Source organism: Glossina fuscipes, unplaced genomic scaffold (assembly GCF_014805625.2).
Source record: "Glossina fuscipes isolate IAEA_lab_2018 unplaced genomic scaffold, Yale_Gfus_2 28, whole genome shotgun sequence".
Taxonomy (NCBI): domain Eukaryota; kingdom Metazoa; phylum Arthropoda; class Insecta; order Diptera; family Glossinidae; genus Glossina; species Glossina fuscipes.
Genome location: NW_023998423.1, coordinates 3,616,080 through 3,629,652, shown reverse-complemented (window position 1 = coordinate 3,629,652; position 13,573 = coordinate 3,616,080). Strand labels below are relative to the sequence as shown.

Sequence of the window (13,573 nt, the reverse complement as noted above, 5' to 3'; positions counted from 1 at the left end):
GACGGAATGGTACGGATAGCAATCTCGTAGACTATACTGACATAAATGTTGACGAAAGGTTTGGAAAGGTAATTTTATAGAATTTATTAACTGTTTGCACAGATTTCTTAGGGTTCGCATCTGTTTGAGACGCGCCGTCTTACTTCAAATTTAATTAATCATTAATTTGGGTTAAATGTAGTGTAGTTTGAGCTTAAGACGAACAATGCCCGAGATATCCGAAAGGCCTTGGAAATAAAGAATTTGAAGAAATATTGGCTAAAAGACGTTTGCCCTCTCAACTTTGTTAATAGTCAGCTACTGCATAGCCGAGCTAGCCGCGACTTGTAAATTGGTGTTGACGGGTTCAAATCTCTATGCGGTTTGAGTGCGTTTGACGGCTGTAGCTATAGTGAATCATCTCTCAAAATACTTATCGACTGAGCGCACATCCTCTATACTGCGACCACTGCGTATTTCTTTCGCTTTCTCTATTTTTTCTGATCGCCAGAGTATTGTACATATAGGTAACATCGCTGAGTAACCGTTGATATTAAACAATTCAGATGGTCTTGCATTTGGAAGTCGGGATATATGGAAAGTCGCACTTCTATTTCTAACGTTGTTTCAAAAACTTTCACATCAGACTTTTTCACGTCATGTTGTGACTGATGACAATTGGAGATGTTTCAAGAAACGTAAGCTAAAAAATTTTAATTCAATCTTTAGTGCAATACAAGCTTTTGCAAACTATTCCAGCAAACAATGACAAACGTTGTCAGCGGTATTGGTCACAAATCGAGTAAGAAGCTTAAAATGCAAAGCGATTTATTCCTACAAGTGAATAAAGTCTCACGAAGCCGGTCAAGACAAATCTTCAATTGCTAATAAAAGAAATTCGTTCTTTGATCTTCAGACTCTCACACATTTGGACTTGTGGCGACTAACGTGAATAATTGGGAACTGAGAGTCTCCAAGGGTGCTTTATTCTTCTCCACCCTTCTTTTAAGTTTATCTAGGTTGTGGGTATTGGGCGGATGACTTTACTTTCAAACTAGGTCTATGTACATTAATTAAAAGCGAAGTTTAAGTTTTTATGTCCAAGTTTTTCTACTTTGAAACAACAAAAGCAGATCGGTGGATGAACCGCTAAATAACTAGCAAACAATTTCATTATTTTTTTTTTTTTGAGGGAATGTCCTCTATGCGTGATTAAAAATTAGACAGAAAATTAGGTAGTAGATGCGCAGTCAGTCGATAAGTGTGATGGTTTTACCGATAACTACGCGCACCGAGATATGAACCGAACTCGAAAACCGAGCAGATACTCGCGAGTATTATGTACTCGGCTATGCGACAACTGAACGAAAGATATCTATATATTATGGGTCTATTTAAAGCGCATTTCAACGGGAAGATAGGCAAACTTAATAGATTGTGATTCCTCTTTGATGGGTAGTGAAAAGTATTATGGAAAGTAATTGGAAAAATTAAATAATATTTTCAGTATTTTCCAAAAAATTCTTAGGTGAAACACAAACCTCTTAAATAATTTATGTATAATTTTTCCTTGCACGTGACAGCAAGCGTCCAGATTTAATCGTTTGTCCGGCATCATTTGATTCCATGTATTACATATTATTGGAGCGGCTTTGTTATTAAATTTGAATTTCTCATCTTCAATCACAACGCGACTCTTATTTTCCTCGCATATGCAGTTTCATTTTCATTCATTTTCTTTTATTTATTACAAGGCATCCCATGCAATCCTATTATTATTATTAGTAGCTTTAATGATACCAGCTGTGCTGTTTCTTCTGTCTACATATACTTGATTCTCTTTGAATACCACGAACGAAAACTAACCAACTAGTTGCCACCGCTGACGCTTAGGCATCATAACAAAGAATTAACATTGTTGCATCAACTGCACCTATATGTGTTTGTGTGGCATGCTCGATGGCATAAGTTTAATCTTCGCTATGACGCTACTACAGGCACACACAGAAGCCATATCAACATCGGCGTTAGCGTCAACGAAACTGAACTAGTAATTACTGTAAGTCTCTGGAGATTTGTCTTTTCTTTTTTTTTGATGAATTCCGGAGAGGAAGCGAGACAAAATGAGAGCGAAAGCATAAAGAAATGTGTATAAAACCAAGAAAACAAGAAATGTTGTTTACATGTCTTTTTCTTCTGTTGTTGTTATGATTATAATTAATTTTTTTCTTTTTTTTTTTTTTTTTTTTCCTAATGGTTTAGCTTGGAGTTAGAAAAGTTGTGTTTCTTTTGGATGGAAAAGATAGATATAAGATTAGCACCGTCATACGTGAAGATAACGATGTAGGGAGTCAAACATGGAAGTGAAAGTGTTGTGATTTTTAAATAATTGAATAAAAAAAAAAAAAAAAAAAAATGAAAAAAAAAACTTGAAAAATTTATTATTTCAATTAAATAATATACCCGTGTAATCAGTCATATATGGAGCAAAGAGATTATTATTAGATTTTTATTTACTTAATTTTCTTGTTTTCTGGTTTCTTTTTTTTTTCAGAGTGTACTTTATCACCTTTTGTTAGTGGTTCTTCAAAAGAAAAAATACCTTTTGTTTTCTTGCCATTACGAGGTCAAATCATTTATCCCAGTCGAGAGATAAATTTTCCAGGTAAACGTCAAATCGCAGCTCAAGTTCAAATTGTGTTTCATTTGCAATTTCATAAAATCATCTGTTTCAGATATACGCACTCCTGTGTGTGCCGTAACTGGGGCTCAATACTTAACAACAAACGGTTGGTCGGATCTACGTAATCCCATTGACAATGACTATCCATTTCGTATGTTTCGTGACGAGGGCAGAACATTTTTGCAGGTACAATCTAAAGAAAAAAACATAGAGAGAGAAAAAATTTCATTTCACGTCATATATGTGTAGCGTACATGTTCGACTAGCAATTACAAAGAAAAAAAGACAAGTACCCATCACTTGCTGAAACTCTGTAATATTGGGTGGGTGCGGCCGGTTTTTTCTGCTTTCAAAACGTATATAACAGACATTGCACAGACGGACATGCCTAAATCGATTCAGAATTTGCTGATGCTGTTCAAGAATATATGTACTTTGTAGGGTCTCTGACGCTGCTTTCTCAGCGTTGCAAACATTTCGACTACCGGATTATAACCATCATCGAAGGTTGCGGGCACATATAAAAAAAAAAGAAAAAACAACAGAAGAAGAAAAAGTGTTTGCTACTAATTTGCTTCTTTAGTTATGTAGGTTATTTGTCTCTAAACCAAACAGTCTTAACACTCTATTAATCAAACTAAATAGCAAACAAAACAAAATATTAAGCAGTGCAACCATAATTATTAAATAGCGTGACAAGTTGAAACAAAACGTAGAAAAGAAAAAAAAAATTTAATCTCTTAGCATAATGTGCGAGATATTTTCATGTACATAATGCTTTCTACCGCATTTAAACAAAAACAAGTTTGTCACTTAAATCTTTCGTTTTGCTATATGAACACTTAACCGCTGCTTTAATAATTCTATCGCTTAATATCTCCCGTTCTTTTAATTTTCATCTTACAGTGGCTGGGTGAACCTGATCTACGTCATAAAATGCAAGGTCGTCTTATTGTTGTGCATTTAGTATGTCGTGATATGTCGTTGGCATTAAACGCTACTAACATCGGCCTTTCTAGTAAGTAAAGAGTAAACGAAAAAAAAAAAAAAAGACATTACTCACGATCAGCCATTATATGAACAATTGATTAATGCTTTTATGACCATAGGCTCGGATCATATTATGCCACCAAAAAATGTTTTCTCACCATGTGTAGCATTCCGTGTTAATGGTAGTCCCGTTAAGTATGCCAACAGTAAGTACTAGTTATCAATGGTCAATGATGGCGGCAAACAAATTAATGGCATTTATCTAAATTGTTATTTAATTTATTTCGTTAGACGTGTCGGAAGTATTATTCCAGTCAGAAGCTACCACGACTTTGGCATCCACTTCGGACGGTATGAGCACCAAAGAGTATATAGTCATTGGCATTTGCAGTTTGCTTTTAGGACTCATTTATGTATCATCGGTTTTTTTATATTTACATATGAAAAAACGTAAGAGTCGCGATCAACATCATATGCGGAATTCATTAGATGATCTTACAAACGAGATCAATTATCCGAAAAACGACCAGGTGACATTTGGTGCGCCGTTTGCTCGAAGCGGCAGTTTATATTCGGGTGGTAGTTTGACTACCTCGAACGAACCACGTTCAAGGGCTAGCTTGAGCAGTTTGAAAGAGGAAATGGGTATCGTGAAGAATAATCCTTTATTGCAACACTTTCCGCAACTAAGCGATCACCACTCGGGCTTTGCCAGCGATATATCTAATTCGGCATCCGAATGCGAAATGGACGGTGGTTATCATGACAAATTTAAACAGGTTTACAACTTCTCTGTTATATAACAAGCATCCATCTGAAGCATTTTCGTCGTTCTAGATGCAAACTAATGTTATAGTTCATCCGCAAATGGTGTGCTCAAAGGTTGATTGCCCGCCCAAAGTGAGCGGATATGTTAACACTGCCAGCCAACATCAAATAATGAAAGAAGAAGACTGTCCAGAAACAACTAATTCATCGACTCAGGAAAACGAATGTTTACCTATAGAAAATGTAGCCATTATTGAAGATATGATGACCGAAGAGAAGTTGGAGAACTTAAGAGCTATGGTTAATGGTAATGTTCGCAAAAAATTGTACTTCAATCCGGCCTATTTTGAGCCGCATTTATTAGCAGTAAGTGTTTAAGAAGACTTAAGCAGACATTATTACTTTTCGCCCTTACCTTTGTACTCCTATCTCCTGTTTTAAAATTAGCAACCGCCGCCGGCTGCTCTGGAGTTTTTATCTAAAATTCGCGAAGTTATATCTATTGCGAAATATAAAATGGCTAGTAAACGTTATCAACCTTCCCTAACGCTTATACCCGAAGAAGGCACCGTGCGATCTGGTACTCCTTCCTTGTACGGCTCGCAAATGCAGACAACATCGGAGTGCCAAGGTTGTGTTAACAACCGGTGCAGTGGTCATGTGAAAAATTGTGGCGAAAAACGCAACAGCATTGAAAAATGGTTACAAACAGTCAGTTCCAGTGAAAATAGTCAAAGTCATGAGCACATTACAAATTCATCCAGAGAAAATACGCCGCCAAATAGAGCAGAGTCTGAAATAGAAAAAGATAAATCAACTTCTTCTTCCTGTTCTGACAAAGTTGCGAACAGTGTGAACTCAAATGTTATCTCTAGACAACCGCTAACATGTCAAGGTTCTTTGGGAAGACGTGGTCCACAACGCAAAGATATTACACCGCCAAAACAAAAACCCCCACCACCCCCCATTAACAAAAGTAACGCCGCGCTAAGCTCGCGTTCTTCCTCAGCCTGGGAGCATGGTAAATCCAATTACCCGATAGAGTCAAAGAACTGTCCTAAGGACAATGACTTGATCATATACCAGCATTATCACACGCCTCAATTAATGAAGAATTCTATCACGATTCCTATTAGTCCTACTAAATATGATACTTTTTCGGCATTATCCGCAGCCGCAAATATATATGGTTATGCTGAAACTGGCAGTGAAATCTACAATAATCCAAAATTTTCTCTGCACGACTCACCGGCAGCCTCTCAACGCAGTCATGGCTCGTCGCATCGTTCCAAAAATTCTCGTAAACGTTTAGATGCTCTTGATCAATATGCTGTGGCTTCAACGCCCAGTTCTTTGGCTTCAGGTGAACGTCAACACTACGATATGTTACGTAGTATGGAACAAATGCCTGACCATATTGATCAAAATCCACCTGTACGTGATTTTACAGCCACAATCGGATCAAATGGCAGTTTCCATTTGGACATACCTACGCCTGATTACGACAGTACCATGGAAAAAAAAATTAAAGATATTTACAATAATACTCAAAGCAGCGGCCCCTCGGTGCCTACACCTGATTACAGCTCTTTGAGCCGTAAATCTTTAAAACAATATCAACCGGATTCTCCCATTTACCGCCGAAAGTCACCGCAGTACCTAATAGTAGACTATGAGACAGATAGCTTAGAGCGTCTAGAGAATACCAAACACAAAACTACTTCTCAGTCGTCTTCGTCGCCCTCTTCCGATGTCAGTTCGCAACTTAGTCCTAGTTTAAGTACAGCATTACCTCTGGAAGAGGAATTAGAAATAACGCACACCATGTTTGGTGATCGCCTGCTTGTAAGTAAGCCTTTAACTGGTATCGGAAAAAAGCTAACAACGACAAATACAAATCCAAGTGTAAGCAAAAAAAACGTAGCTTCGCGTATTAAATACGATACTCCCTTTCGCGGAAGTATGACTATAGAAGTTGAACATGAGCCACCTTCCGATTTAGAACGCTCCACCGATAGCGATCAGTACGAGCCGGACACGCTCGATCGTAAACCGAAGAAGCAAAGTTTTTGCGATGTAAGTGCATGGTCGGCAGGAGACTTAGCAAGATCTCAGCTCCAGCAACAGCAAACAATGCAAAATGAACCTATGCTCACCGAATCTATCTCTTTACCCAATATATTGGCGCCACCGGCAACGGGTGAGGAGCCACAGATATGCAAAATACAATGCCACGTTGTAACGGAAAGACATAATAGCCAAGATTCGGCCTATGAAAGCCAAATGGAATTAAGAAGGCAATTCTCCGCCCAAATGATGAGACAAACTAAAGTCAGCGCCAACCAATCCTTGTTGACGCGGCAGAGTAGTGATCGCAGTTGTAGGTGCGGTAAACTAACGAATTTGCCATCAACGACACCAAGTGTAGGCAGTGTTAACGCCGAGGGGCGTATTTTAACACTTGAAGCTAAGCACAGTCGCAGGCAAAGACCAAGTGAATCGGGCTCAACATCACCTTTGATAGAAATATCAAACGAAACTCCCAACAAAACAACAATCAAAATTTCCACACCCAAGGCTAATCGAATTTTGACGAGAACAAACGAATTGGAATCTACAGCAGCTTTAATAAAACCTCGCTTACAAGACCCCATTCCACATGAATTGGACATGCAGGCGGATCGGAAGGTTCGCGAACCACCTAACTATGAACGAAGTGCCAGTACTACACCAACGCCGTCAACTAAACGAAAATCTTCCCTATCACCGTTACTTCCACCGCCGCCACCACCTACTTCAGCCACGACCACACTGAACAGCAAGGCAAGTCGATGCTCACCGCAGCGCAATTATATGGCGTACTCAGCCACCGAAGATGAAACTCTCAGCAATCATAGCGAATCCACCGAAATTACCGGCATTTCTGAAACAATGCCCAACTCAGAGTTCAGCGGTACGATAGGCAAATTCCCAAAGTTAGTCGAAAGTGAAAATACAATTATTTTAGATAAATGTGCCGTCGAATTGGAAAAGGTTCAATTAGCGAACAAATTAAAAGATGAGGACTATGGTGCCATATTTAATACGCATATCAATGGTTTACGCACTGACTACAGCCTCAATAAGTATAAGATGAATAAGCGAAAATTGCAAGATAAAGAAGATGATAACGATGATGATGGCAGCAATAACACAACAATTACTGATTCTCAACTGGAAGCTAATAATAACCTTAAAAATTCCTTAGATACGGAAGTGAATAAACTGGACACCGTCTCCTTAAGTTCAAGATCAAACCGTAGCAGTAGCCGTTTATCACAACGCACCAAGGAAATGTATCGTAACGCCGGTGTACCAGTGGGTATAGCATATCCACAACGTAGTACGGCCAATAGCAGTGGCAATAATAGCACAACTAACAACAGTAATGTTAATAGCAATAATGCGATTGCGAGCAGCACTACCAGCACGACATCGACAGCTAATGTTCAAAGTGTTTACCGTTGCGAGATAGAGCCGGTACAGTTAACACATGGCATGCAAATTGCTATGGGCTTAAAGGACCGGCCGAAAAAAGCAAAAGATATTAAAAATGCTTGGAGGAAGTTTGTAAGTATGGCTGCTTCAAAGTTTAGTCCCACACAAAGTCCGGCACCACCGTACGAGAAGAAGAACTCTTCCAGTTTAATAGATGTAATGGAACGCGATGAAGGCATATCGTCCACTATAGATGATCATGCTCGAATGGGAACACCCAAAAGTAGCTACTCGGCACCGGCTAGTCAAAACTATTACGAGCAACGTTTCGGTTCGCGAATTCAAGAAATGGACAGTGGCTATATGAGCGCCGATTCGGCAGAAGCTCATAAACGTGGCTACTACGATCGTTACAATTTCAAAATGCTTTCCGGGCGAGAACGAATTATCCGCGTTGAGACGATAGAAGATCAGTCGGATGGTGAGAACAGTTTAAAAGAAAGCGAAAATAATGCAAATATTACAGAGATAAGTAAAGTTAGAAACAATTTATTAGATAGTAACCGCTACGAGGATATGAAACAATCGAAACGATTAGAAAAGGAAGAAGGTGGAGAAGTAGAACATAAACAAATCGATAGTGCAAGCGATAGTGATTCGGATAAGACATTAATACATTCAAATGGCCAAAGAAGTGCAAAACAATCATCCGCACTGTACACGTCCGATGAGGATGAACAACCGACAACTACCAGTTACGGTTCATCCGAGACGGATGGTGAGATCAATCCTGAAGATATGTGGGAATCGGGAGCTGAAAGCATTGAAACACATTCGGTTCTATATAAAAACATTCGAAAATCGGTAGAAAGATAAGAGAGCCCGAAGTGAGAGAAACATCAAGAATATAATAAAAGGTATGTAAATAAATAATATTTCTAAGCGAATAAAAGTAAGAATATAAGTTGACGAAGGGTAGTAACTGCAATATATATATACATGTTTTCATTTAGAAATACTTTAGTGCAATAACGGTGCAATTTTAAATAGTTTTAATAATAAATAAATATATTTTTTAATAAGTAAAACGCATCAAAATCGTAATTAGTTAGGCATTAAGGGCAAGAAGAGAGGTGCTTCCTCTCCCTATCCGTCTGTACCTATGTTGAGTAGTTAAGTGGTTTGATTCAAATTTTATGATTATGATAATGATTAGCTAGATACGATAATAAATGTGATATTTTTCCGTTGTCACTGGCCGGAAATGTGCAATTTTTAGTTATTTAGAACAATTTCTCTATTTAGTAATACTTTTGTATATTATGCATGTATGTACGTGCGTAGCTTGTAATATGAAGTAGTTTCATTTTGGATGAACAGCTATAAATTCCAAATAGCAATATAGTTTTATTAAAGAATAAAATATAGAACATTTTCATCTAATCTAAGAAAAAATTGTCTATAAGTTTTTGCTTTTTCAAGAATTAATCAAATTATTTAATAATTAATTTAATATTTATAAGTAAATTATTTCATTTTTGTTTGTAGCTAATATGCATAAGCAATAGTACAATAAATTTCACTATCTTTTATCTTGTTTTTTTTTTTTTGTTTTGTTTTTATTTTATTTTTAATCAAACTTATTTAATTATTACTATAGTTGCCCTGTATTCGTGCAGTAATACTTTCCTTTATCGCAGACATTTACCAAACGCTGAGTTTAGCATAATCACTAACCGTTTGAAGAATTATTGTAGTTTCTTTTCGAAAAAGCATGCATTGCACGACTTAGTACTTATGCAGTACATAAAGTAATTAAATGTAGTTTTAAATATATTTAATGCTGTGTACAAACTCAAATGTAAACAGAAATAAAAAAAAGTTATTAATTTAAAAAATCTTTTTCTTAAGAGTTGCAAAAATCTATTGATTTGGATTTTTATCGATTGGTTCGTGCTTAGGTTTAACTGTCCGTCCTTTTAATTATTTGTTCTTTACTCGGCCTGTGTGTTTTTTAAAATGTTTGCTCGTCTGTTGGTCCATCTGCCTCGTGACTAAATTTTCTATTCGACTGTTTGTCTACCTGTCACTCCTTCTTCTTCTGTTGTCTATTTGTCTATCTTTTCTTCTTGTGTTTGTCTATCTGTCTCTCACCTAAACTTTCTACCACTCTGTTCTCCATCTGTCCGTCTACGGAATTTAAAATTTTTTATACACAAAGAAAATTTAGCTATAAAGTTTTTTTTTGTAATTAAGACAATAATCAGTATAATTTATTTGTTAGCTTGCTTACCGTTGTCGCTAAGCAGACAATATTCTCCTCTTGCCCAAAATGGCCACCAATATTTGAGTTTAAAGGCGTGAGGCGTGTCTTTGCACTAAAAAAAAAGCAAAGCCACTACAAATTTGAAAATCAGTTATGTCGGCCTACAGCAGCTGCAAATAAAGAACATATATGCCTGTATGAAGCCAGTTTTTCTAGTTTGGACAAATACCTATAAAATGCTGCCAAGTAATAAAAAATATAAATATAAAGAATATACACTGTGCAAGGCACGCTACCCAATATATACATTGATATATCGTGATGAACAATCAAATTTTTTTTACATAGGTATTAACAGATCCAAATCGAATATATATTCTTTTTTTACACTTTACCCCACCAAGTGGGTACAATAGTATATTAAGCTTGGATAGATGTGTGCAATATCCAAAAGAAGGATTTATTATTATGCCTATCAATTCAGAATCTGTCGCTGAATCGATTTAAGCTTATCTGTTTGTCTGAAAGTCAGTCCGTCTTATTTCTTGTGCTCAACTTTTGCGATACTTCTGAGATACTTTGATGAGATTTGACACACCGACGTGTTTTGGCTCAAGCACGAATACTATTGAAAATGGTTAGCGTGGGATCATTTTCCCGACTACATTCCACATAGTTGTATGAATACCTGTAGGTTGGGGTAGAAGATTTAGTGGTAGGCCCATTATAATGTTTTCACTTGTTTTTCATTAAAGAAGAAAAACATTTTTGATTGGAAATTCATACCAACATGAACGAGGAGTTATTTATGTAGTATTTCACGTTCTTTCTTACAAACAGTCGCGAACAGTCTGCTTGAACTAAAGTACGCTGCGTTGATTTCAGGATATGAAAGAAAGTAGGTGAACCGTCGTAAGGGCTGGCTTACAGTGTGGCCCAGGCATTTAGAATAGCAAATGCATTTTATAGTTGACATAAAACCTAAGCTAGTTTCGCATTTCCGTTATAAAATTCAATAACACAGTTCAGTGATTTGGGATTATTATGAAAACATAGACGCACACAAGGCGCAGAGTTCGTATTTCGTCGAATAAGAAATGGAAGTTTTTATAGATAGTTTCTCCCCTTATATTCTGCAAATATATTTGCAATAATTGCGAAGAGCTAAATCACACTCTTCATGAAAACAGCTGCGCTGCTAGGTGATAATAGATAATCGATTCAATTAAAGCTGTTTTTCCGTAATTATTTATCTGATGAACTCAACGCATAGCATCCAAATAAATTCAATAAAGCAGACTAGACGGACTACTCCATTACTGTTCCACTTTACTATTAAACCTAATCTTACGACGATTTATTAAACGATAAGCTTATGAACAGCTGAAGCAGGTTATGTTTAAACGTATCTGCGTATGAATGAAACTGGTAAAGAATTTTTCTTATCATTTAACCGCTAGCGGTGTGAGTAACAGAAATAATTTTTCTTGTGTTAAATGCTTTAAAAAAATATGAACGAGATTTAATAGAGAGTACCAGCCATTTTGGAAATAAACTCCATATAAGAGAGCAGAGGTTTGCCTGGAATAACGTGCGAACACAGTAATTACTTGCATAAGAGAATAAAATAAAATAAATAAATTAATTGCATAAGAGTATAATGTAAATGAGTAATTAGCTGAAAACTTATAATTATGCTCATCCCCCCCTTGGTGATACATATTAGGTTTGTTTAACCTTTGTCGAGCAGGTATATGCTATGAAATCCTACTTATTTATACATACATTCCTGAATAGGTATCGCAGAACAATCGAGTCCAGAGATGAAATGAAGTTGTCTTCGTTAAAATTATAATTGTTTTTGTTAAATTTAGATAAAATAAATGAAAAGGTTTATCAATATTTGGGTTTTCCACAATTTTAAAGTACATTAAAGTATATCTTAAGGCAGATAAAAATTTTTTTCGAGTTTTGTTGCGAAATGCCATATCAGCTCCGACTAAATAACTTCTTTTTGCCTTGAAAAAAGTTTAAGGTTTAAATTTTCAATTTTCAAAAAATGCTTCTTCTTTAATGTTGTTGAATGGGTTGTAATGGGTTTGAACAGTTCCATGGCCATAATTTGTGTAAAAAAATGTTGATTTGACATACACGTTGAAGTCGTAATTTGAATACGTTACTTCAAAACGATTTTCAGATCGAAAAATTTTTGATTCGCTAGAGAAGAAGGATTAATCCTTTATCGACAGCTACAAGTCTCTATGCGCTAAAGCGACTCACCAAACAAAAGCTATGGAGTGTATCCGATTAAGTTCACTTGATCGGCTGGTGGGGCCTGAGTTTAATCATAAGTACAAGTTGCGAGATTAAAAGCTTGTATATTTTAGAATTTTTGTGATACGAAAGTTAATAACATTGCATTGGTTACTTGCGCCTAAACTATATTAACGTGCAGGATATGATATCTATTCGAAAACATAATAGCCGCAATCATGGAATGGCGAATAGAAGCGATCACATTCGGACAGACAAATAAAATATGATCATGAGAGTGCAAAACCCCATATGTACATGAGGAGCTACTCACTATGCCAATTTTGAGTAGGTGAACATTGAGTCTCGTTTGGTTACACATCAGTCTATTAATAGGTCAAATAATATCTCTTCTGAGGCCGCAATTTGCAAAGCAAAGTGTTATATCTATTAGCTAAAAAATAAAGAATACAAGTGACGACGATTAGTTCAATTATTCCGTCGTTGTCGCCAGAAAGAGAGTCGTCTTGTTTGCCCTTAAATCGGAGCAAACCAAAGCACGGTCATTGATATTGAATGATATGGAAATGCAGTATTATCTGCAGTGGGATTTCCATGAAGCACCCATCTGACTAAGCACTCAGAGAAAGTGAAAACCAAATGCATCAGTTTTGAGACTGCATAGTAAAGGTATGATTTCTAACACTTAAGGGTGAGTTTTACATAAGAGAAACGATGCCAAGTGAAAAAAGAAAAACTCAAAGGGTGACCATACGTGAAAAATACATACTTGAAAAATTGAGCTTATCTAGCGTTTATCACTTGGACTGTCTAACATATAAAAACAGTGTTTTCTAATAAAGCTAAGCCTTCCTATTAGCAAATCAAAGAGAGTTTTTTCGTTAGTCTCTTTCTCTCTCTCTCTCTCTCTCTCTCTCTCAAATACATTAGCAGGCCCAACAACATGTAAACAAACATATACATCGCTTATTGTCTGCATTCGTTTTTTTTGTTTTCTTTTTCGTACACAGTATACCAGTATTAACGATGATCACTTTGCAAAGACTATAATATTATACACATGCAGGCAAAACAGCCTGTCATATAAACCACTTATTTAACTTACACAAATTTGTATTTTGTATTTGTGTGGTTGT

The 13,573-nt window shown here is 36.5% G+C and overlaps 1 protein-coding gene across 1 annotated transcript; it reads left to right on the top strand.

Annotated features, from left to right (window-relative positions):
* The first annotated feature begins 2,640 nt into the window (after nucleotides 1-2,640).
* Nucleotides 2,641-8,773, top strand: LOC119636679. Its single transcript, XM_038032213.1, has 6 exons — nucleotides 2,641-2,848; nucleotides 3,569-3,680; nucleotides 3,772-3,858; nucleotides 3,944-4,431; nucleotides 4,490-4,786; nucleotides 4,868-8,773. Exons 1-6 carry the CDS (start codon nucleotides 2,816-2,818, stop codon nucleotides 8,771-8,773), a joined length of 4,923 nt encoding a protein of 1,640 aa, XP_037888141.1. The 5' UTR covers nucleotides 2,641-2,815.
* Nucleotides 8,774-13,573: the final 4,800 nt, after the last annotated feature.

Bases quoted from the DNA above. Each gene is read 5' to 3' on its own strand.
- LOC119636679 (XM_038032213.1), top strand. From the start codon at position 2,816: ATGTTTCGTGACGAGGGCAGAACATTTTTGCAG. The intron at 3,681-3,771 runs GTAAGTAAAGAG...TTATGACCATAG, and splicing joins TACTAACATCGGCCTTTCTA to GCTCGGATCATATTATGCCA. The intron at 4,432-4,489 runs GTTTACAACTTC...TCGTCGTTCTAG, and splicing joins ATCATGACAAATTTAAACAG to ATGCAAACTAATGTTATAGT.